We start from the raw sequence: 17,587 nt of genomic DNA, 5'->3' as shown, positions 1-17,587 counted from the left end.
GGTGCTCTGGCATCAGGGCTCAAAGTTGTCTCTAAACCTAAGGAGATCGCCTCTGTCTCACCTCTATGAAGCGTCCCCCAAGATATCCTGCATTTGATGCAGGAGCTCCTCAATGTTGCCAAAATTAGTCGGGCCAGATCGCTGAGAGGTTCCAGCGGCGCTACGGCTTCTTTTTTTGGGCATATTTTCTAGGCAATGTTCTGTTCAAGAATATAGTCAAGCATTATTGAGTTGGTTCATCGACCATCTTGGATCCTCAGCCTGTTTTCTGTCTTTCAAACAATTCTTAATCCATAGTTGGACATTACCTCCCATCCCATAAGAACATAAGAAGTTGCCTCCACTGGGTCAGACCAGAGGTCCATCGCGCCCAGCGGTCCGCTCCCGCAGCGGCCCATCAGGCCCATGACCTGCGAAGTGGTTTCTGACTATTCCCATAACCTACCTCTACTTCCATCTGTACCCCTCAATCCCCTCAATCACCTGACTTTCTAATTTCCTCACAAGTCTTTCATGAGGTATTTTGTCAAATGCCTTATAAAAATCCAAACACACAATATCAACTGGTTCACCTTTATCCACATGTTCATTTACCTCTTCAAAGAAATGCAGTAGATTGGTGAGGCAAAATTTCCCTCGACTAAATGCATGTTGGCTTTCTCTCATTAATCCATGCTCATGTATATGTTCTATCACAGTGTTCTTCAACTGCCAGTCCGTGGACTGGTGCCAGTCCGCAGAAATTTTCTGCAGGGCCCAAGACAGCGTTCTTCAGCTGCCGGTCCACGGTGCAATCAACATGGCGTCTTCGGGCTGGCTCCCTGAGTGCTGCAGTGCACAAAGCCATGGGAAAAGGCTCCTATGCGCAACCTGCGCCTGAACCGGAAGCCTTCTCTCTGATGTCGCAATGTCAGAGGGACTAAAACCTTTTTTTGCAGCATTTTACATTAATGTCCACAAGGTGAGCTAATAGATTCAGTATGAGCAAATGATTAGTATGTACTAAATGCTATGCAGCCCATTATATTCCTATGAGTTGCATGGAATTTTGATAATGCTAATCAATAATGTATACTAAATCCATTCATATACCTTTTAAAAGGATCACAGTATTAGGTAACATGTAGGACATTTTTCTGAGTTTAAAACTTCTACCTGCATTTCTCTAGTTTCTCTCTATCCTCTTCTCCTCTATGTGAATGAGCCTGCCCATGTCCATTATAATTAGCAGAAGAGACTGCTAGTAAGAACCAGTCAATAGGAAAACATCAAGGGCAGAGGACTAGAAGGCAGCTCTAATCATAAGAGAGGAGGTGATCTGGAAGAAATTTCTGTGATGCAGAAGTTTTGCACCTTTCAAACTATCGCCCTCTAATGTACAGAGTCACACATTAATATGAATTTACATGAAAAGGGGTTAGAAATAACACCATGTGCCATGCTATATGTGTTTTTCTCCACTTTAAACATCTGTAGAAAGAAATCAAACCTTTGGCATCTTATAAAACCTAAAATGTAGTCAAGATTAAAGTTTTATTGTTGGTAGATCATTTTGACTTGGTCATTTTAAAAGTAGCTCGCAAGCCAAAAAAGTGTGGGCACCCCTGCTGTAGAGCCATTTCTTGTATGACTAGATGAGCTATATTTATTTATGTTTTTAGTTGTTTAAATTCATGCAGAAATAAATGGCTAGATTGAACCTAATGACTTCATTAACGCCTTTCCCTTTTTTAAACCTCTATACCATTTGAAAGAGGGCAAATATCTAATTATTCCCTTCTATAATTGGATACTTCTTAAATTTAGTAAAAATATTCTGGCACAAGTGTTAAACTTTAAAAAAGGAAGTCATATTGAGCATTGGAAAATAATAAACTAATATAAAATAGTACACATTTAGGGCTCCTTTTACTAAGTTGCGATAGTGGTTTTAGCGTGTGCTTAGCGCGCACAGAATTGCCATGTGCACTAGACGCTAACACCAGCATTGAGCTGGCTTTAGTTTTCCCGCTTAGTGCGGGGGTTTGTGCGCGCTAAAAATGCTAGTGCACTTTAGTAAAAGAGGGGGTTAATTTTCCCCATCTCACCCCACCCAGCTACTTTTTCATGCCACCAGGCTGGAAAAAATTTCTGGGGAGAACACTATATACCAGTTTCTTCAGTTTAAGGGTGGGAGGAGTCACAGTACCAATTTTGCAAAGTTCCATAATCTGAGTCCAGCAGTCCTCCCTTTGCACAATCTCTTCTTCCCCACTAGGGCTAGAGGACATGCGATGAAGCTACTAAGCAGTAGATTTAAAATAAACCGGAGAAAATATTTCTTCACACAATGTGTAATTAAACTCTGGAATTCATTGCCGGAGAATGTGGTGAAATCAGTTAGTTTAGAGGGATTTTAAAAGGATTTGGATTATTTCCTAAAATAGAAATCCATAGGCCATTATTGAGATGGCTTGTAGAAATTCACTGCTTATTTCTAGGACAAGCAGGATAAAATCTGTTTTACTGTTTGGGATCTAATCTAATATTTGTGTGTCGTGCACACCTAAACAGGCTCTAGGCAACTTGAGAGGAAGGGAGGGAAATGGGATAGGGTGGGAGGAAAGAACAGAAGAGGGACAGGAAACAGAAAACTTAGGCGAATTATGTAAAAGTCAGGTGCTTATGAAGATCTCAAAATAATTAATTGTCGAAGAGTTAGGTTTTCAGTTTCTTTCGGAATAGGGTATGGTTGGTTTCCATTTTTATATTCTCAGTGAGATCATTCCAGATTTTGACTCCGAGGAAGGTGAACATGGACTGGAAGATTCTTTTGTACTTGAGATTTTTTGTCAAGGGGAGGTTCAATTGGATCCTGTTGAGAATTCTGCGTAAGGTGGAGTTAAGAGTTTGATGAGCGGGACGGCTGAGTTGCTGTAGATAACGTGGTGCATGATACTGGCTGTTTTGAATTTTATATGAGTTGTGATGGGTAGCCAGTGGAATTGTTTGTGGTAGGTTGATTTAGCTAGGGACCCGAGTTGGCCTCTGTTGGTCCATCAAGCCCAGTATCCTGTTTCCTTCAGTCTTTCCCAGTATGGCAATTCTTATATTCTTAAAACCGAAGCAAATAAGTCATTTAATCTCTCTGTTATTACCTTGTCTTCTCTGAGCACCCCTTTTACCCCTCGGTCATCTAGCAGTCCAACTGATTTTTTTCCCAGCTTCTTGGTGGGTTAGTAAAGTATGGGTAAAGGACTCTGGCAATTATGACTGGGGAATTGATAAATTCATATACAAACATAAAATGCCAATTGTCTCAAATCTACTAAGAAAATTTGTTGAGTCTTGCAGTAAGGTAATAACCTATATGCAGTGTTCTCCCCAGAAATTTTTTCCAGCCAGGTGGCACAAAAAAATAGCCGGGTGGGTCGGGGCAGGATGGGTGTTTACAGTATATACTCACATAGATGAATAATATTGTATTCTATTGTTTCTTCAACCGTTGGTCCAAAGTAAATGTCCAAATATTTAATCTTGTTAAATGACCACTGAAAACACATATCTGATCAAATTACTAATCTCTGGACAATTCCATGGCATAATCTCTCTCTGTTTTTATAGTGTTGATTTTACATTTCTAGAACATTAAGAAGTTAGCATCAAGCTATTAGAAAAGTGATTTTGAGATAGCATGCTAAAGAGATTCCTATCCCCATTACCTTTATAACAGAACATGGACAGGGCAAAACTTACTAATTTGGCAACTTTTCCATAGTCAATCCATCTGGTTGAAGCAAAATTTGTAGATTCTGCACAGTTAAATCCATGATTAAAACCAGCATGGTATCCATATGGAAAGGTAATCATAAACTCCCCTGCTTCTTGAGTCACCTATATAGTAAGAACATGTGAAAATGTAAATTATAAATTTTTACAATGAATGCAACTAAACATTTCTCAAGAAATCAAACCAATTTCTAAAATTTAACTGTACATTTGTTTTCATATATCACAAGAAATCAAACAGTACATAGAGATTTGCAACAACTGTTAGATTTTAAAACATAACAGTGAAACATTCAATAGTTCAGTGGTCTTTTACTAGTTTTTTTTAAGTTGGGGTCATTTTGGATTTGAATGAGTTGAAGGCCAGTCTCTAAATATCTTCCCATGTTACTGCTGGCCAGCACTGGCTCACTTTCAAAGTTTTCATTGGGAGTATCCTCAAGGAGATGAGCATTTCAAATACAGTGACGCCTTGGAATCTGAACTTAATCCGTTACAGAACCCCGTTTGAGTTCCAAGACAATTTTTCCCATTGAAAATAATGGGAACTGGATTAATCCGTTCATGGGTCCCACAAACTCAAATTTTAACAGTAAATGCACTGGATTTTAGGGGCAGAAACATACACATACAATTTGCAGAGTGTTCAGATTCCAAAGCAGAGTTCGGATTCTGGGGCACAAACACACACATACAACGTGCAGGGTGTTCGGATTCCAAAGCAGAGTTCGGATTCTGGGGCAAAATTTACCTAAAAAAAAGTTTGGATTCCAAAATGTTCGAGTTCTGGGGTGTTCGGATTCCGAGGTACCACTGTACATTCTCTTTTCTATTAAGAAATGTCTTGCCCTTCAAGCATGTGGTTTCCCGCTCCATCCCCCCCTTCCTGTAATGAACTTAACTAGAGAGACAGATAATAGTAGGGGGAAAATACCTTGACAGATAGAGACCACCCCAGAGATCAACTCCCTCAATTATTGATCCATTTGGAAGAAGGATATTCACTGATTCTGATTAAATTGGTCTATCCTGTGGGGCGGGTTTGAGGTGCCTTGGTCAATCAGGTCCTGGGGGGTGTCGAGGGGTCGGCAGGGTGTCACAGGGTCAGCAGGGGGGACCAATTGGGGGTTCGTTCGTGGAGAGGGATACGCAGAGGGCAGGAAGACCTGGGATCCCTCCTGCCTGTATCTTAGTGGGGGGGCAGGGGGTTTCACTGGGGCAGGAGGGCTTGGGCTCTCTCCTGCCCCGATCGTTTTGGGCGGGTGGGGTTTCTGCGGGACAGGAGGGCTTGGGCTCCCTCCTGCTCGATCTGATCAGGGGAAGGGGTGGATCGCGACAGGAGAGATAGCTCATCTCTCCTGCCGCGATAGCAGTCGCCCACCCCCCTGCCGCGATCCTCACCCCGAAGTGCCGCGTTTCAGGGGGTGGGCGATCACCATCGCGGCAGGAGAGATGAGCCATCTCTCCTGCCGTGATAGTTGCAGTAGGGGGTAGGCAGGTTGCTGGGGCCCCCTTTACGGCACTTATACCTGTTTTGACTTGGTCTAAGTCAAAACGTATAAGTGCCGACTAGGCAACCTGCCTAAACTTTTGGTTATACCTGCTGTACGCCTAGGTGTAGGTCGGCCCACCTCCCGCCCACCCTTTCCCCTCCTCTAAAAACGCCTCTTTTTCCTCTATGCGTTTAGAGTCAGGGGAAAGGCCTAAGCTGGTTTTAGATACACCTAAAACCAGCTTTGGTTATGGGTACTTGAACAATCAGGCTTTTACTTTTTAGACTTTTTTTTGTTTTGATTATGAGCCCCATAGTTAATACATAAATTTATGAAAATGAGAATAATGATTATATACATGCATATAAATTCAAACTGAGGGTGTTGCCTTCATGTCTAGAATTTACAAACTGCTAAAAACAATGCAAGCATGTCACAATAAAAGCAAAACATTCTGCATGCCATCCATCCTCAAATTTATTTAGTCACATACAGTGATGATAATTTAGCAGGTGTTCTGTTGCAATAAGCAGCAATTCAAGTGGCACCTAGTAGGCACAGGCTCTCTTATCAGGGCCTTAACAGGTTTTTTAGCTCTGTCACTCAGAGCTCTGGGAGATCACAGTTTGATTCTCTTTATTCACATTTTTCCTGAATCCCATTAATTACAACTGCACTCTTGAGCAAGTTCCTTTCTACTTAATAGTACAGCAAGAAACAGTTCTGCTTATCTGTTTCTTATATATTTTATCTTATTTTAAAAAATTTATTTCATTTAAATAGAAGATTCAAAAGGTTAGAAATTCATTAAAATAGACACCAATCTTTTAATCCTATTTTTTTTTTTTTTTAGGGCATAGCTCAACAAGTTGTAGCAAAGATTCCTTCTGTCCAGGTCATCTTTAAACATTTTTTGTTTTGCTCTTTCAGCTTCTAGAATATTTGGGCAATATGAAATATGTAGGTGAACAATTTAGGTCATAGCTGGTCAAGATGAAACCTGATCAAATCTGTCAAATACAACCTAATTCTCTACTTGTCTGTAACTTCTGTCAATATAGCAATCTAGAGGTAGGAGGAAACTACATCTGCAGCAAATTGAAACACAATGGAAAATACATTTATAGCTTGAACACCTACTTAGTGGCTATCTTTTTTTCAAATGGTCTTTCTGCTGACATCATTTGCATTTTTCATAAATGTATCTTGTTTTATTTAGAGTAGCATTACAAAACATAAGATTATGTTGGCAAAGGTTTTCCATATATATTTTTTTTAATTCTAAATAAAGAAATTGTAATATGATCTTTCCTCTCATCTAAGCTTGGGTCTTTTGTCTCACTGCAGTACTTCCTGGTAATCTCTACAACCTTTGCTTTGATGTGTCTGCAAAGATATGACCTCTCTGTTACCTGTTGCCAAGCACTGACTCTATTGGTCTCTTCTCTTCCCTCCCCTTTCTGGGTACTCCTCGAGAATCTTTTATCCTCAACTCATCACACATATGCCTCCATCTTGAGCTAGTAGCTTTATCCCCAGCAAAGCACCCGTATTTCACGTTAAGTTATCCAACTACATGTAAGAATCAGTGTTCCCTCTAAGCGGGCGGGTGTTGTGAGCAAACTTTTTTCACTGTGAGCTAAAAATATCGGGCGCCAGCAAGTTATGAGCCAAATAAATATGTTGCTTTCTACCACAGAACTTCCTTACGTTTGTATGGAATCTATCCCCTTTCAACTTTAGAGAGTGCCCTCTCGTTCTCCCTGCCTTAGCTACTAAGTCTATTCCCTTCAGTACCTTGAATGTTTCTATCATGTCCCCTCTCAATCTCCTCTGCTCAAGGGAGAAGAGGCCCAGTTTCTCTAATCTTTCGCTGTACGGCAACTCCTCCAGCCCCTTAACCATACGTGACAAAAAATCAATTCATGTAGCAAATGCTACATTTATCTTTTGGCATGGCCCATCATGTAGCAAATGCTATAACTGATGGGCCATGCCAAAAGATAAATATATATATACTAAAAAATAAAAAATAAAAATAAATATATACTAGGAGTAAAGGGGCATGCAATAAAGCTTTTAAGTAGTAGATTTAAAACAAACCTGGGAAAATATTTTTCATTCAACATGTAATTAAAAAAAGATTTGGATAATTTCCTTAAAAAATCTGCATGACATTATTAAGATGGACTTAGGAAAGCCCACTGCTTATTCCTAGAATAAACAGCATAAAATCTGTTTTACTCTTTTGCACTGTTGTGCTTTCAGCAAAATGTTTTAAACACAAAAACAGAAAATCACATGCACAGGCATTAGGTCACCCAGGCATCTAGAATTAGCAATCTTGCACAGCCAGCCTATGATTGACAGGAGCTGCCAAATCACATTGAAAAGGATGATAAGGAAGGCAGATAAGAGATGGTGGAAGGAAGACAAAACGAAAAGGCAAGAACAAAACTGAAGTAGAAACGAGCCAAACATACAGTATAGCATACAAAAAATGTATGTTTTCCTTTGGCTTCCAAAAACTGATTGGCATCCAAGTTCCCTAAAGTTTCACACAGTCATCTTCTAATAATGTCACCATATACAGTTGGCTTGCCAGAAATATGTTTAGGATGCCACTGCAACTCTACCAACAGCATATTAACTTAACAGTGTAGCTTCAAAATAACTGCATCTCTATCCTTCCCTCCCCCCTGTGGTTTTTAGCATATCTCTCTTCTCATTTCCTCCACTCAGATCTGATCATTCTCTGCTCTCTCTTCCCTTTTCTTCTCTGGTCTTCCTTCTCTATTTTCTGCCTCCATCTAAATTAAATTCTTTCTTACTATTTAGTCCCGTTTCCCTCTTTTCACTGTGTCTACACACAGCTTGTCACCCCTTTCCCTCACCCCTCCATTATCTTACTATTTTCTTCCCCCTTTATTTATCTCCTCCTTCCATCCAGTATGTGTTCTTTCCCCACTTCCATTCAGCATCTGCTCTCCCTTCTCAACTGACATCCATCTGCCTTCTGCTCTCTCTCCCTTCTTCTCACTTCCATCATCTGTCCCCTTCTCTCTCTCTCTCATCTCCTCCATTCCATCATCTGCCCCTTCTCTCTCTCTCTCTCTCTCCCCCCCCCCCAACTTCCATCATCTGCCCCCCTTCCCCTCACCTTTGTGGGTCACTTTCTTTCCCCTGAGGGTGGCTCATGTCACAGGGGAAGCTTTGGCCGAGCAGAACCGCTTGATTGACAGTGGAACTTACTTGATTGATGTCGATGCTGGGGCCCGTTGCCGTTTGAAGGAAAAAAAAAAAGGTGGAAAAAAGGAACCTGTAAAGGCGAGAGGAAGGGAAACCTCCAGGACAGCTGCTTTTTGCCCTCCTTCAGCGGCCCAAGAGTTCAGACCAGCAGCGGCAGCTCTGTATGCTTTTAACTTCGGCACAGAGCTGCCCCTAATCAATAGTTTAGCGCGGTTTCATGAGGCAGCCTCGGGGCCTTTGATAGCCGGCCCGCTTCGATGATGCGATGTGGGCCGGCCTAGCAAAGGCCCCGAGGCTGCCTTATGAAACCGCGCTAAACTATTGATTAGGGGCAGCTCTGTGCCGAAGTTAAAAGCATACACAGCTGCCGCTGCTGGTCTGGAGGTGCGGAGACAAGGCAGGAGGCAAACGCGGTGGAAGGCAGGAGTCCCGGCGAAGGCAGGAGTGCAACAGGAGTGCGACTGCAACAGGAAGTTGCAAGTCAGCTGACGCCGGCCTTTCGTTGCGGCGGGGACCGAATCCTTCGCGGACCGGCAAGATTTTGTTTGCGGACCGGCGGTTGAAGAACTGTGCTCTACACTGTGTGCGCTGTGACGAGAAACTTGTGCGCTGCGAGGTAATATTTTGTGCGCCAGCGCACCCCAGCGCAGCTTAGCGGGAACATAGTGAGATATTCTTACTAAGAATATCTCAGCATTTCAACTCTGAAACTTGGAGCACCTTTCTATCTAACCTTTTCCTCATCTTTGCCCATCCTCCATTCTTCAAATCTATATCTTCTCCAGCTGCAACATCTAGGACGGGGGTAGGTAATTCCGGTCCTCGAGAGCCACAGGCAGGTGTTTTCAGGATTTGCATGCACTGCCTCCTTGAGATGCAAATCTATCTCATGTGCATTTATTGTGGATATCCTGAAAACCTGGCCAGCCTGTTGCTCTCGAGAACCAGAATTGCCTATCCCTATTCTAGGAGATTCATCAATTGTGAGTACATCTGCCTTATTTACTCAATAAAATATATTTCAGAAAATCATAAGGACTGCCTGTATGTGGGTTGTGTGCAAAGGTTTAGCTTTCTGAATATACCGCATGTCTGCTAAGAGAGTTTTCAACTGACGCAGTACGTATATGACAACAGAACAGTGAAATACAGGTGCTTTGCTGGGGATACAGCCATATTCTTAAGATGGAGACGTAAGTGCTTCATTGACTACTGCAAAGCTTTTAACTGTGTGGATCACGATGCTACAGTGAGAACAGAAGATGGCAACACAGATTGTTTTCCAATAAAAAGCAGCGTCAGGCAAGGATGCATCTTAGCATCTTATCAGTTCAACTTTTACGGTGAAACCATCTTCAGAAAGCAAATTTGGAAGAAGAGAGTGTCTGTTTCAAATTTGGTGGCTGAAATATAAACAACCTGTGCAATGCAGGTGATACAATGATCATTGCCAACAGCAAAGAAGACATCTGTATCTACTCAGAAAAGTCAAAGCCAAAAAGTCATAACATGGGATTAGAACTGAACATAAACAAGATGAAGGTCATGAACCAGGAAAATGAAGAAGATTTTGAGCTTGAAGGCGACAGAAGTTGTAAGGGATTTCAAGCCCCTGGCCTCTTTTGTAAACAAAGAAGAAATTAGAAAGGAAAGAAATACTCTGCAGAATAACACTTAGTCACTCTTCAATGAAGACTCTTCACAAACTATTCAAAGATAAGGAATAATACTCCAAACGAAGATCAGACTAATTTTCTCAGTGGTCAATTATGGATGTGAAAGCTGGAAATTATGGAAACAAGACAGAAAGAAAATTGACTCATTTGATCTCTGGTGTTGGAGAAGGATTTTATGCCTGCTGTGGACTACAAAAAACTAACCAGCTATGTCACTCAAAGCCCAAATGATGAAATTATGACTCTTATTTTGGTCACACTCTCAGAAGAGAAAGATCTTTGGAAGAGGACATTATGTTTAGGAAGATTGAAGGAACCAGACAAAAAGGACGACCAGCAACCAGATAAAAACATAAGAATTGCCTTACTGGGACAGACCGAAGGTCCATCAAGCCTAGTATCCTCTTTCCAACAGTTGGTCCCAAGCACTTAGCTAGATTCCAAGTAGCAAAACAGATTCTATGCTGCTTATCCTAGGAATAAGCAGTGGATTTTCCCCAAAACATCTCAATAATGGCCTATGGACTTCTCTTTTAGGAAATTATCCAAACCTTTTTTAAACCCCCACTAAGCTAACTAATGATTGGACACACTGAAAACAATCATGGAGATGACACTGGAGGACCTTACTGGACTAGCACAAAACCGATTTCTTTTTAGATCTGTAATTCATCAAGTCACTAGGGCTCGAACACGAGTCAATGGCATCTAATATGATCTTTGGCCCATCAAAAAGGAATATTAAAATGTTAAATATACCTTCACAGCCCTGGTTATTTGTAGTTCCCTCTCTTTCACATACTATCTAGACCAGGGGTGGGCAACTCCAGTCCTCGATGGCCATAATCCAGTCGGGTTTTCAGGATTTTCCCAATGAATATGCATGAGATCCATTTGCATGCACTGCTTTCAATGCATATTCATTGGGGAAATCTTGAAAACCCTACTGGATTCCGTCCCTCGAGTTGCCCACCCCTAATCTAGACCCTCATTTCCTTCCTCTGTAGTCCATTTGCATGCACTGCTTTCAATGCATATTCATTGGGGAAATCCTGAAAACCCTACTGGATTCCGGCCCTCGAGTTGCCCACCCCTAATCTAGACCCTCATTTCCTTCCTCTGTAGTCATCCTCTTAGCCTCAGCTTCATCCCAGTCTCTCCTTTCTCTTGCCTCCAGGTCAGTGTATCTCTTGTTTTCTTTTCCTGGCATTTTCCCCTTACATTTAGGTACATTTCTCATAGTTTATAATGAACCCCAGGAATCATAGGCTGATTAGGTGTCATGTATTGTGAGTTGTAAGCATTCCCTGGAATGTGTCATGTGCAGTGAATCATCCAGGTAAGGAAAAAACAAGGTGGTGTTTTCTGCACAGATGCGCTGCTACCACCCCGCTAGGTACTTTGTATTTTACAAGTTGACAGTTCAAAAGGAGCACATTGTACTGGAAGTGGTGGCCGAGGTACTGGAAGCGGAGGGACTGTCTATAGGCAGGATGAATGAGTATGTTGATGTAGGCATCTTTGAGATCTGAAGCGGCAAGCCAATTGTTGGGTCACAGAAGAGGGAGGATGGGTGGGAGTGAAAAACATGCAGAACTTTTCCTTGCTTGAGGGAAGTATTGAGTGAACGGAGGTCTAGAATGGGAAGGAGACTCAGTACTTCCTTCCTTTTTTTTTTTGGGGGGGGGAGGGGAATAAGGAATAAATTTGAACAGAAGCCTTTGTTGCCTTCATGTTAGGGTGTTTCTCTACCTATCGTTTGGAATGAGAAGAGACTGTTTTGCTGCCAGAAGTGGAATGAGATAATGAAGGGTATAGTTGTAGCCCCGATGTCAGGTGGGTAATGGGAGGATCGACTGCCTTTAAAAGGCTTACCTTTAGATGAAGTCTGAGGTTTGCAGGTGGAGGGAGAGGACTGGAGGCCAAAACTGGACCCGTGGGAGCCCTCCCTGTGTCTGTCAATGGTTTAATTCTTCTGACTTCAGAGATGATATCTTGGCTGATCCCTATCTGCCTAACAGAGACAATCAAAGTCCATGTTCCACCTTGTGCTCAAATCTGAGCTGAAAAAGCATTTACCTGCAGAAGGAATTTTAAAACTATATTGTATTCAGCATAACACTTCAGAAGTAGAGCTTGGATCTGAACATAACAACTGCCATCTCCGGATCAGACCTTCGGTCCATCAAGTCAGGCAATCCGCATATTCGGAGGCCCAGCCAGGTGTACACCTGGCTCTAAAAAGTGGCATTATAACCCTCTCCAATCTACTTGTGATTCCCTTCTTTATCATGCCTAACATTTTATTTGCTTTCTTTGCCGCTGCCGCGCATTGTGCCGACGGTTTCAGGGTCCTATCAATACACCCAGGTCCTTTTCTTGTTCGCTCTTACCCAGAGTTGCACTTGACATTCTATACTCGTGTTCCTTGTTCTTTCTGCCTAAATGCATTACTTTGCACTTTTCCACATTAAATTTCATCTGCCATTTCTCTGCCCATTTCTCTAACTGACACAAGTCACTCTGGAGTTCCTTGCTATCCTTCTGCGATCTGATCGCCCGGCCTAGCTTTGTGTCGTCTGCAAACTTGATGATCTCACTGGATGTTCCTTCTTCTAGGTCATTGATGAAAATATTAAATAAGATGGGCCCAAGTACCAAGCCCTGGGGCACACCGCTAGTCAACTTTCTCCCAGTCTGAGAACTTCCCATTTATGCCCACTCTCTGCTTTCCAGCCATTTGCCTATCCATCTTAGTATGTCTCCCTCTATTCCATGGCTTTGTAGTTTCCTTAGTATGTCTCCCTCTATTCCATGGCTTTGTAGTTTCCTGAGAAGTCTTTCATGTGGAACTTTGTCAAACTCCTTCTGGAAGTCCAAGTGGTTGTAGGTATTCCAAGTTGTTGTAGGTATTCAATACCAAGGTATTCAAGTTTTTGTAGGTATTCAATATTAACCTCTACATAATTTGCCTCTGTTCAAAAAGGTTACTAGAGGGTTCCGATTCCCTGCTGTCCAAAAATAATGTGACACAGTTATAGCACTGAAAATTCTGAAACCCAGAGAAAATGTTAAAGACCATATGAACCATCTAGTCTGTAATATCACAAAATATATATATACACATACATACAGGCTGTATATACATATATACAGCCTGTATGTATGTATGTGTATATATATCTGGCACTTAGCGATTGAATGTATTTTGTTCTGATACTTAGCGATTATCACATCCTTGATCCATTGAAGGAGACGCGAGGTTGCAGTTTCACCTCTGATGAGAAATAATGGAAGTAGTGCTCACCTGCCTTCGGGTGCAGCCAAAAAACAACTTCTCTGCAGGAATGCAGAAGCTAGTTGAACGATGCAACAAATTTGTTGTCTTGCATGGGGACTTTGTGGAAAGTGATATGTTCAGTTGCTCACAGTTACTTAGATTAAAGCCGTTAAATATATTTTTGTCTTTACGTTTTGATTAACCCTCGTGTGTGTGTGCGCGCGTAACCTCGCGTCTCCTTCAGTGGACCAAGGATGTGATAATCACTAGGTATCAGAACAAAATACATTCAATCGCTAAGTGCCAAATACAGGCTCTAAGGATGTGAAAGATGTCTGAACCCAAGCTGTTGCACTGCCTCTTCTGTCGCTGCTGCTGTATGAGGACATGTATTGTTAAGGTGCAGCAAGACTGTTTTGGACAGCAGTCCTCTTCTTTTGCTGAAAATTACAGTTTTAAGTTCATTTTACAGCAATGCACAGTAATTTTCACTGTTCAATGTTTGTCCATGCGCGTAGAAATGTGCCAGAACAGATGTAACCAATGAAGGTCATTCTGGTCACCATCAACATCGCGCACTCAAGAGCACATTGACAGGGCAGATGCCTTGAATAGAGAAGACTGACGGATAGCAGTGTCTCAGTTGGCTTCTAATTTGGATATCAGCTATAGATCTGCATTTGCCATAGTGCTGCTGTTAAGGAACAGGGAGATATTTTCTGCTTTGTTCTGATTTCCTACCAAGGCTCTTCATAGCTGCCAAACCTCTCCTTCACTGTGGGACTGACCTAGCGCTGCTCTCAGCTGCAGTCTCTTCTCTTAAATGGTGGATAGCAATTTTTGGTTCTTCCCAGCCTACTACCGTCCCCGCAGGAACTCAATTTTTCCACCCCGTCCCTATGAGTTTTGTCATTGTCCTGCCCTGCTACATTCTTGTAAGCTCTGCCTTAACTTTACAAGCCTTGAACACTTGATTTTAAAGTGTTTGAGGCTTGTGCAGATGAGGACAGAGCTTGCAGGAATGGGGTAGGGATGGGAAAAGAACTAACCGGGAAAGGAAAATCAGTTCCCGCAGGGACAGGAAAAAAAAAATTGTTCCAGTGTCATTTTCAAGTTTACACTAAGATTGGTGGTTGGGGGGAGGGGGCATTAAAGGAATATAACACTTTAATCTATTACTAAAAATGTGAACTAAATTCAAACTAATTATATCAACAATAATATATTCTTCATTCATTTTAAATAAATGCTTAACTGTTTCCATTAAGAGAGTTGCAATCTAGAATATTAAATCAAAAGTATATACTCGTATATTCTATTTGGTCATTCAAAGCTGGTTGCATCATGGGGTTTTTTAATGCACTTGTACATTAGTCTCCTATATTCGCTTCTTTTGTCATTCACTTTTTTGACATTATTCCATTTTTCACCTGAGATAAAGTAAAAAAGGATGCAATGACAATTACAGGCTAATCTACATCTAAGTCTATACCAATATGCATGCGAGATAAATGACAGTATTATTAGCAGAAAATGACCCAAGTTTTTTTGTTTTTTTTTTTTCAAAAAGCATGTTCAATTGCCAATCCTCTAACTCTCCAAAAATATTTTAATTAGTTGGAAAATATACCTCTGGAATTAAGGTGGAAATCTCATCTATAATATTTTAATGATTATGGAACTAATATCTACTAAAAGAGCAGCAATGATTATTCAGTCTAGGATGCACATATTTATTTATTTATTTACAGACATAGCAAAGACTTTGTTTTCCTGTTTGATCTGTTCCTTACAACGAAATATGGAATTTGGCCATTATTTTTCAGTAAGTTTGGTTGACAGCAGTCTATATTACCAGTGGTGTAGTAAGGGGAGGCAGAGGGGGGCAGAGGGAGGGAGGGGGCGGACCGCCCTGGGTGCCATCTTGGTGGTGGCACTGGCAGTGGCACATCTCTGCCCTTCCAAGCCACACTCACACCCTCCCTCCCCCCATACCTCTTTAAAACCTTCACGAGCAACTTCTCTGGCCTGCTGCTTATGGTAGCCTGGCTCCCTCTGAAATCACTTCCTGGTTGTGTGGCCCAAGAATTGACATCAGATGGAAAAAGCCAACACCAGCACGAGCAGCAGGCCAGAAAAGCTACTCACACTGGTTAAGATTTGAAGAGGTACAAGGGGAAAAGGATGGTACAAGTGGGGTGTGGCAGGAGCAGGGTGGGGCAGAGAAAAGGGCGCAGGGGATGCCACCTACCTTTACTACTTCACTGTATATTACTATACTTTCTATTAAAAATTTGCCCTTGCAAGTATCTTAATAGGGTTTCTGCTATAATATTGAAGCAATTATAACAGTGTAAACATGAGCCAATAAATGTTTAAAGAACCAGGCTTTGGGTATTATGAAAGTGAAGACTCCTGATTAAGAAGTGTTAATGATCCTTTTTTTTATAATTCTTTATTCATTTTTAATCATTCAACAAGTGTACAATAAAAAGTGATATATAGGTTCAAAAACAACACTTGATAAATCCATCAAGATAATAACAATTGTATATACAGTGGTGCCTCGCATAACGAACGCCTCGCACAGCGAACGCTGCGCACAACAAACTTCTTGTCTTGATTCGTACAACGGACTTCGTTTCACACAACGAAGTCGCCCGAGCTGCATCCTTCCGCGCAGTGTGCGTGACGCTACCGGCTACCCTCCTCCTCCTCCTCCATCAACCAAATCGGAAGTTACATCATGAGGGGAGAGGAAGGAGGAAGGAAGCAGTTGGCAGCATACGCACTGTTAGAGCCCCGTGGCTTGTGTTAAAGTTGTTTACAGACTTCAACAGCAGCGGGAGAAAGCAGTCGCCGGCCCTGTTTCGCCGATCGAGGGGGGGCCCTGTTTCGCCGATCGAGGGGGGGCCCTGTTTCACCGATTGAGGGGGGGTGCCTGGTGTTGCCGATCACTGCGGGGGGGGTGGGCGGGCTTTAGCAGAGGTGGGAGAAAGCAGTAAATGAGTGGAAGTTAGCAGGCCTGGGGATGGAAGGGCAGTCGAAATACGGTATGTTGGAGCAGGGGATGAGAGGGAGGGAGAGAAGGGGAAATATTGGACAAGGGCAGAAGGGATGCTAAATCATAGGGTGACAGGCAGAGAGAACAACAGGAAAAAGAGTGGAAGCAATCTTGAACCCTGAGGGTGAGGGAAGAGAGAGGTGGTGAGATGATTGATCATGGGGAGAGGGACAAAAGGGAATAGAGATGGGATAGGAAGATAGTGGAAGTAAAAGGACAGGGAGATGTCAGGAGAGGAGATTATGGGCTACAAGAATGGAGGGAGGAGATATGCAGGAAATTGTGAAATTGTGGGACCGACCAAGGGACGGGGGTGGCAAGGACATGAATGAAAGGAAGATAACTTCTAGCCCCTCACCGCTGCTGCTTTCCCGCTTGTGCCTGATGCTGACGGCACAAGTTCTTCCCACTTCCATCATCTGCCTTCTTCTCTCCCTCCCTCCATCCCAGGCAATTCACTGAGAGGGGCAGGATAACTGATGGCACTGCGCTTAACTGCCCTCTCTGTCTTTAAATTTAAAAAATGTGTGTTGTTTTAAAAAAACAATTATGTTTTTAGATGTATCTAAATAAAAATAAAAACAAAAAATTTATCTTTTTTTATGTCATCTTAGCATATTTTATGCTACAGAACGAATTATTTTTTTTAACATGTATTGTTATGGGAAAACGCGTTTCACATAACGAACTTTTCGCATAACAAACTTGCTCCTGGAACCAATTAAGTTCGTTGTGTGAGGCACCACTGTATATATATATATAAACCCCTCCCCCCCTCCCTTTCAATACTATTCTTAATTAAATCTGATGTTAAATTGGCTCAGTGTTTCCTCATGGAATCATTTTTTTTTTTTTTAATTCTTTATTCATTTTTAATCTTTCATCAAGTGTACAATAAAAATAATACATATATTTACCAACATCACTTGATAAATCTATCAAGATAATAACAATTGTATATATATATCTAAGCCCTGTTTCCCCCCTTCTTTTCTATATTATTTTTAATTAAATCAATCTTTTTCATATTTTCTTTTTACTTATTTCTTCATTTATA

The 17,587-nt window shown here is 41.7% G+C and overlaps 1 protein-coding gene across 4 annotated transcripts in view; it reads right to left on the bottom strand.

Annotated features, from left to right (window-relative positions):
* KDM4C (lysine demethylase 4C) overlaps positions 1-17,587 on the bottom strand; it is a 405,781-nt gene that overhangs the window by 252,701 nt on the left and 135,493 nt on the right. For 3 of the 4 annotated variants that reach the window (XR_004536811.1, XM_033918713.1, XM_033918724.1), the window contains exon 8: positions 3,736-3,873. Coding sequence is in view for 2 of the 4 variants with exons in the window: in XM_033918713.1 (XP_033774604.1) it covers positions 3,736-3,873 (138 nt within the window). In the remaining 2 variants the exon portion in view is untranslated. Of the gene's footprint in view, positions 1-3,735; positions 3,874-17,587 lie in introns of those variants that run through there. The other variant, XR_004536812.1, reaches the window with a different exon arrangement.

The sequence above is a fragment of the Geotrypetes seraphini genome, chromosome 1, assembly GCF_902459505.1.
Source record: "Geotrypetes seraphini chromosome 1, aGeoSer1.1, whole genome shotgun sequence".
Lineage (NCBI taxonomy): Eukaryota > Metazoa > Chordata > Amphibia > Gymnophiona > Dermophiidae > Geotrypetes > Geotrypetes seraphini.
This window is presented reverse-complemented; position numbering and strand designations above follow the sequence as displayed.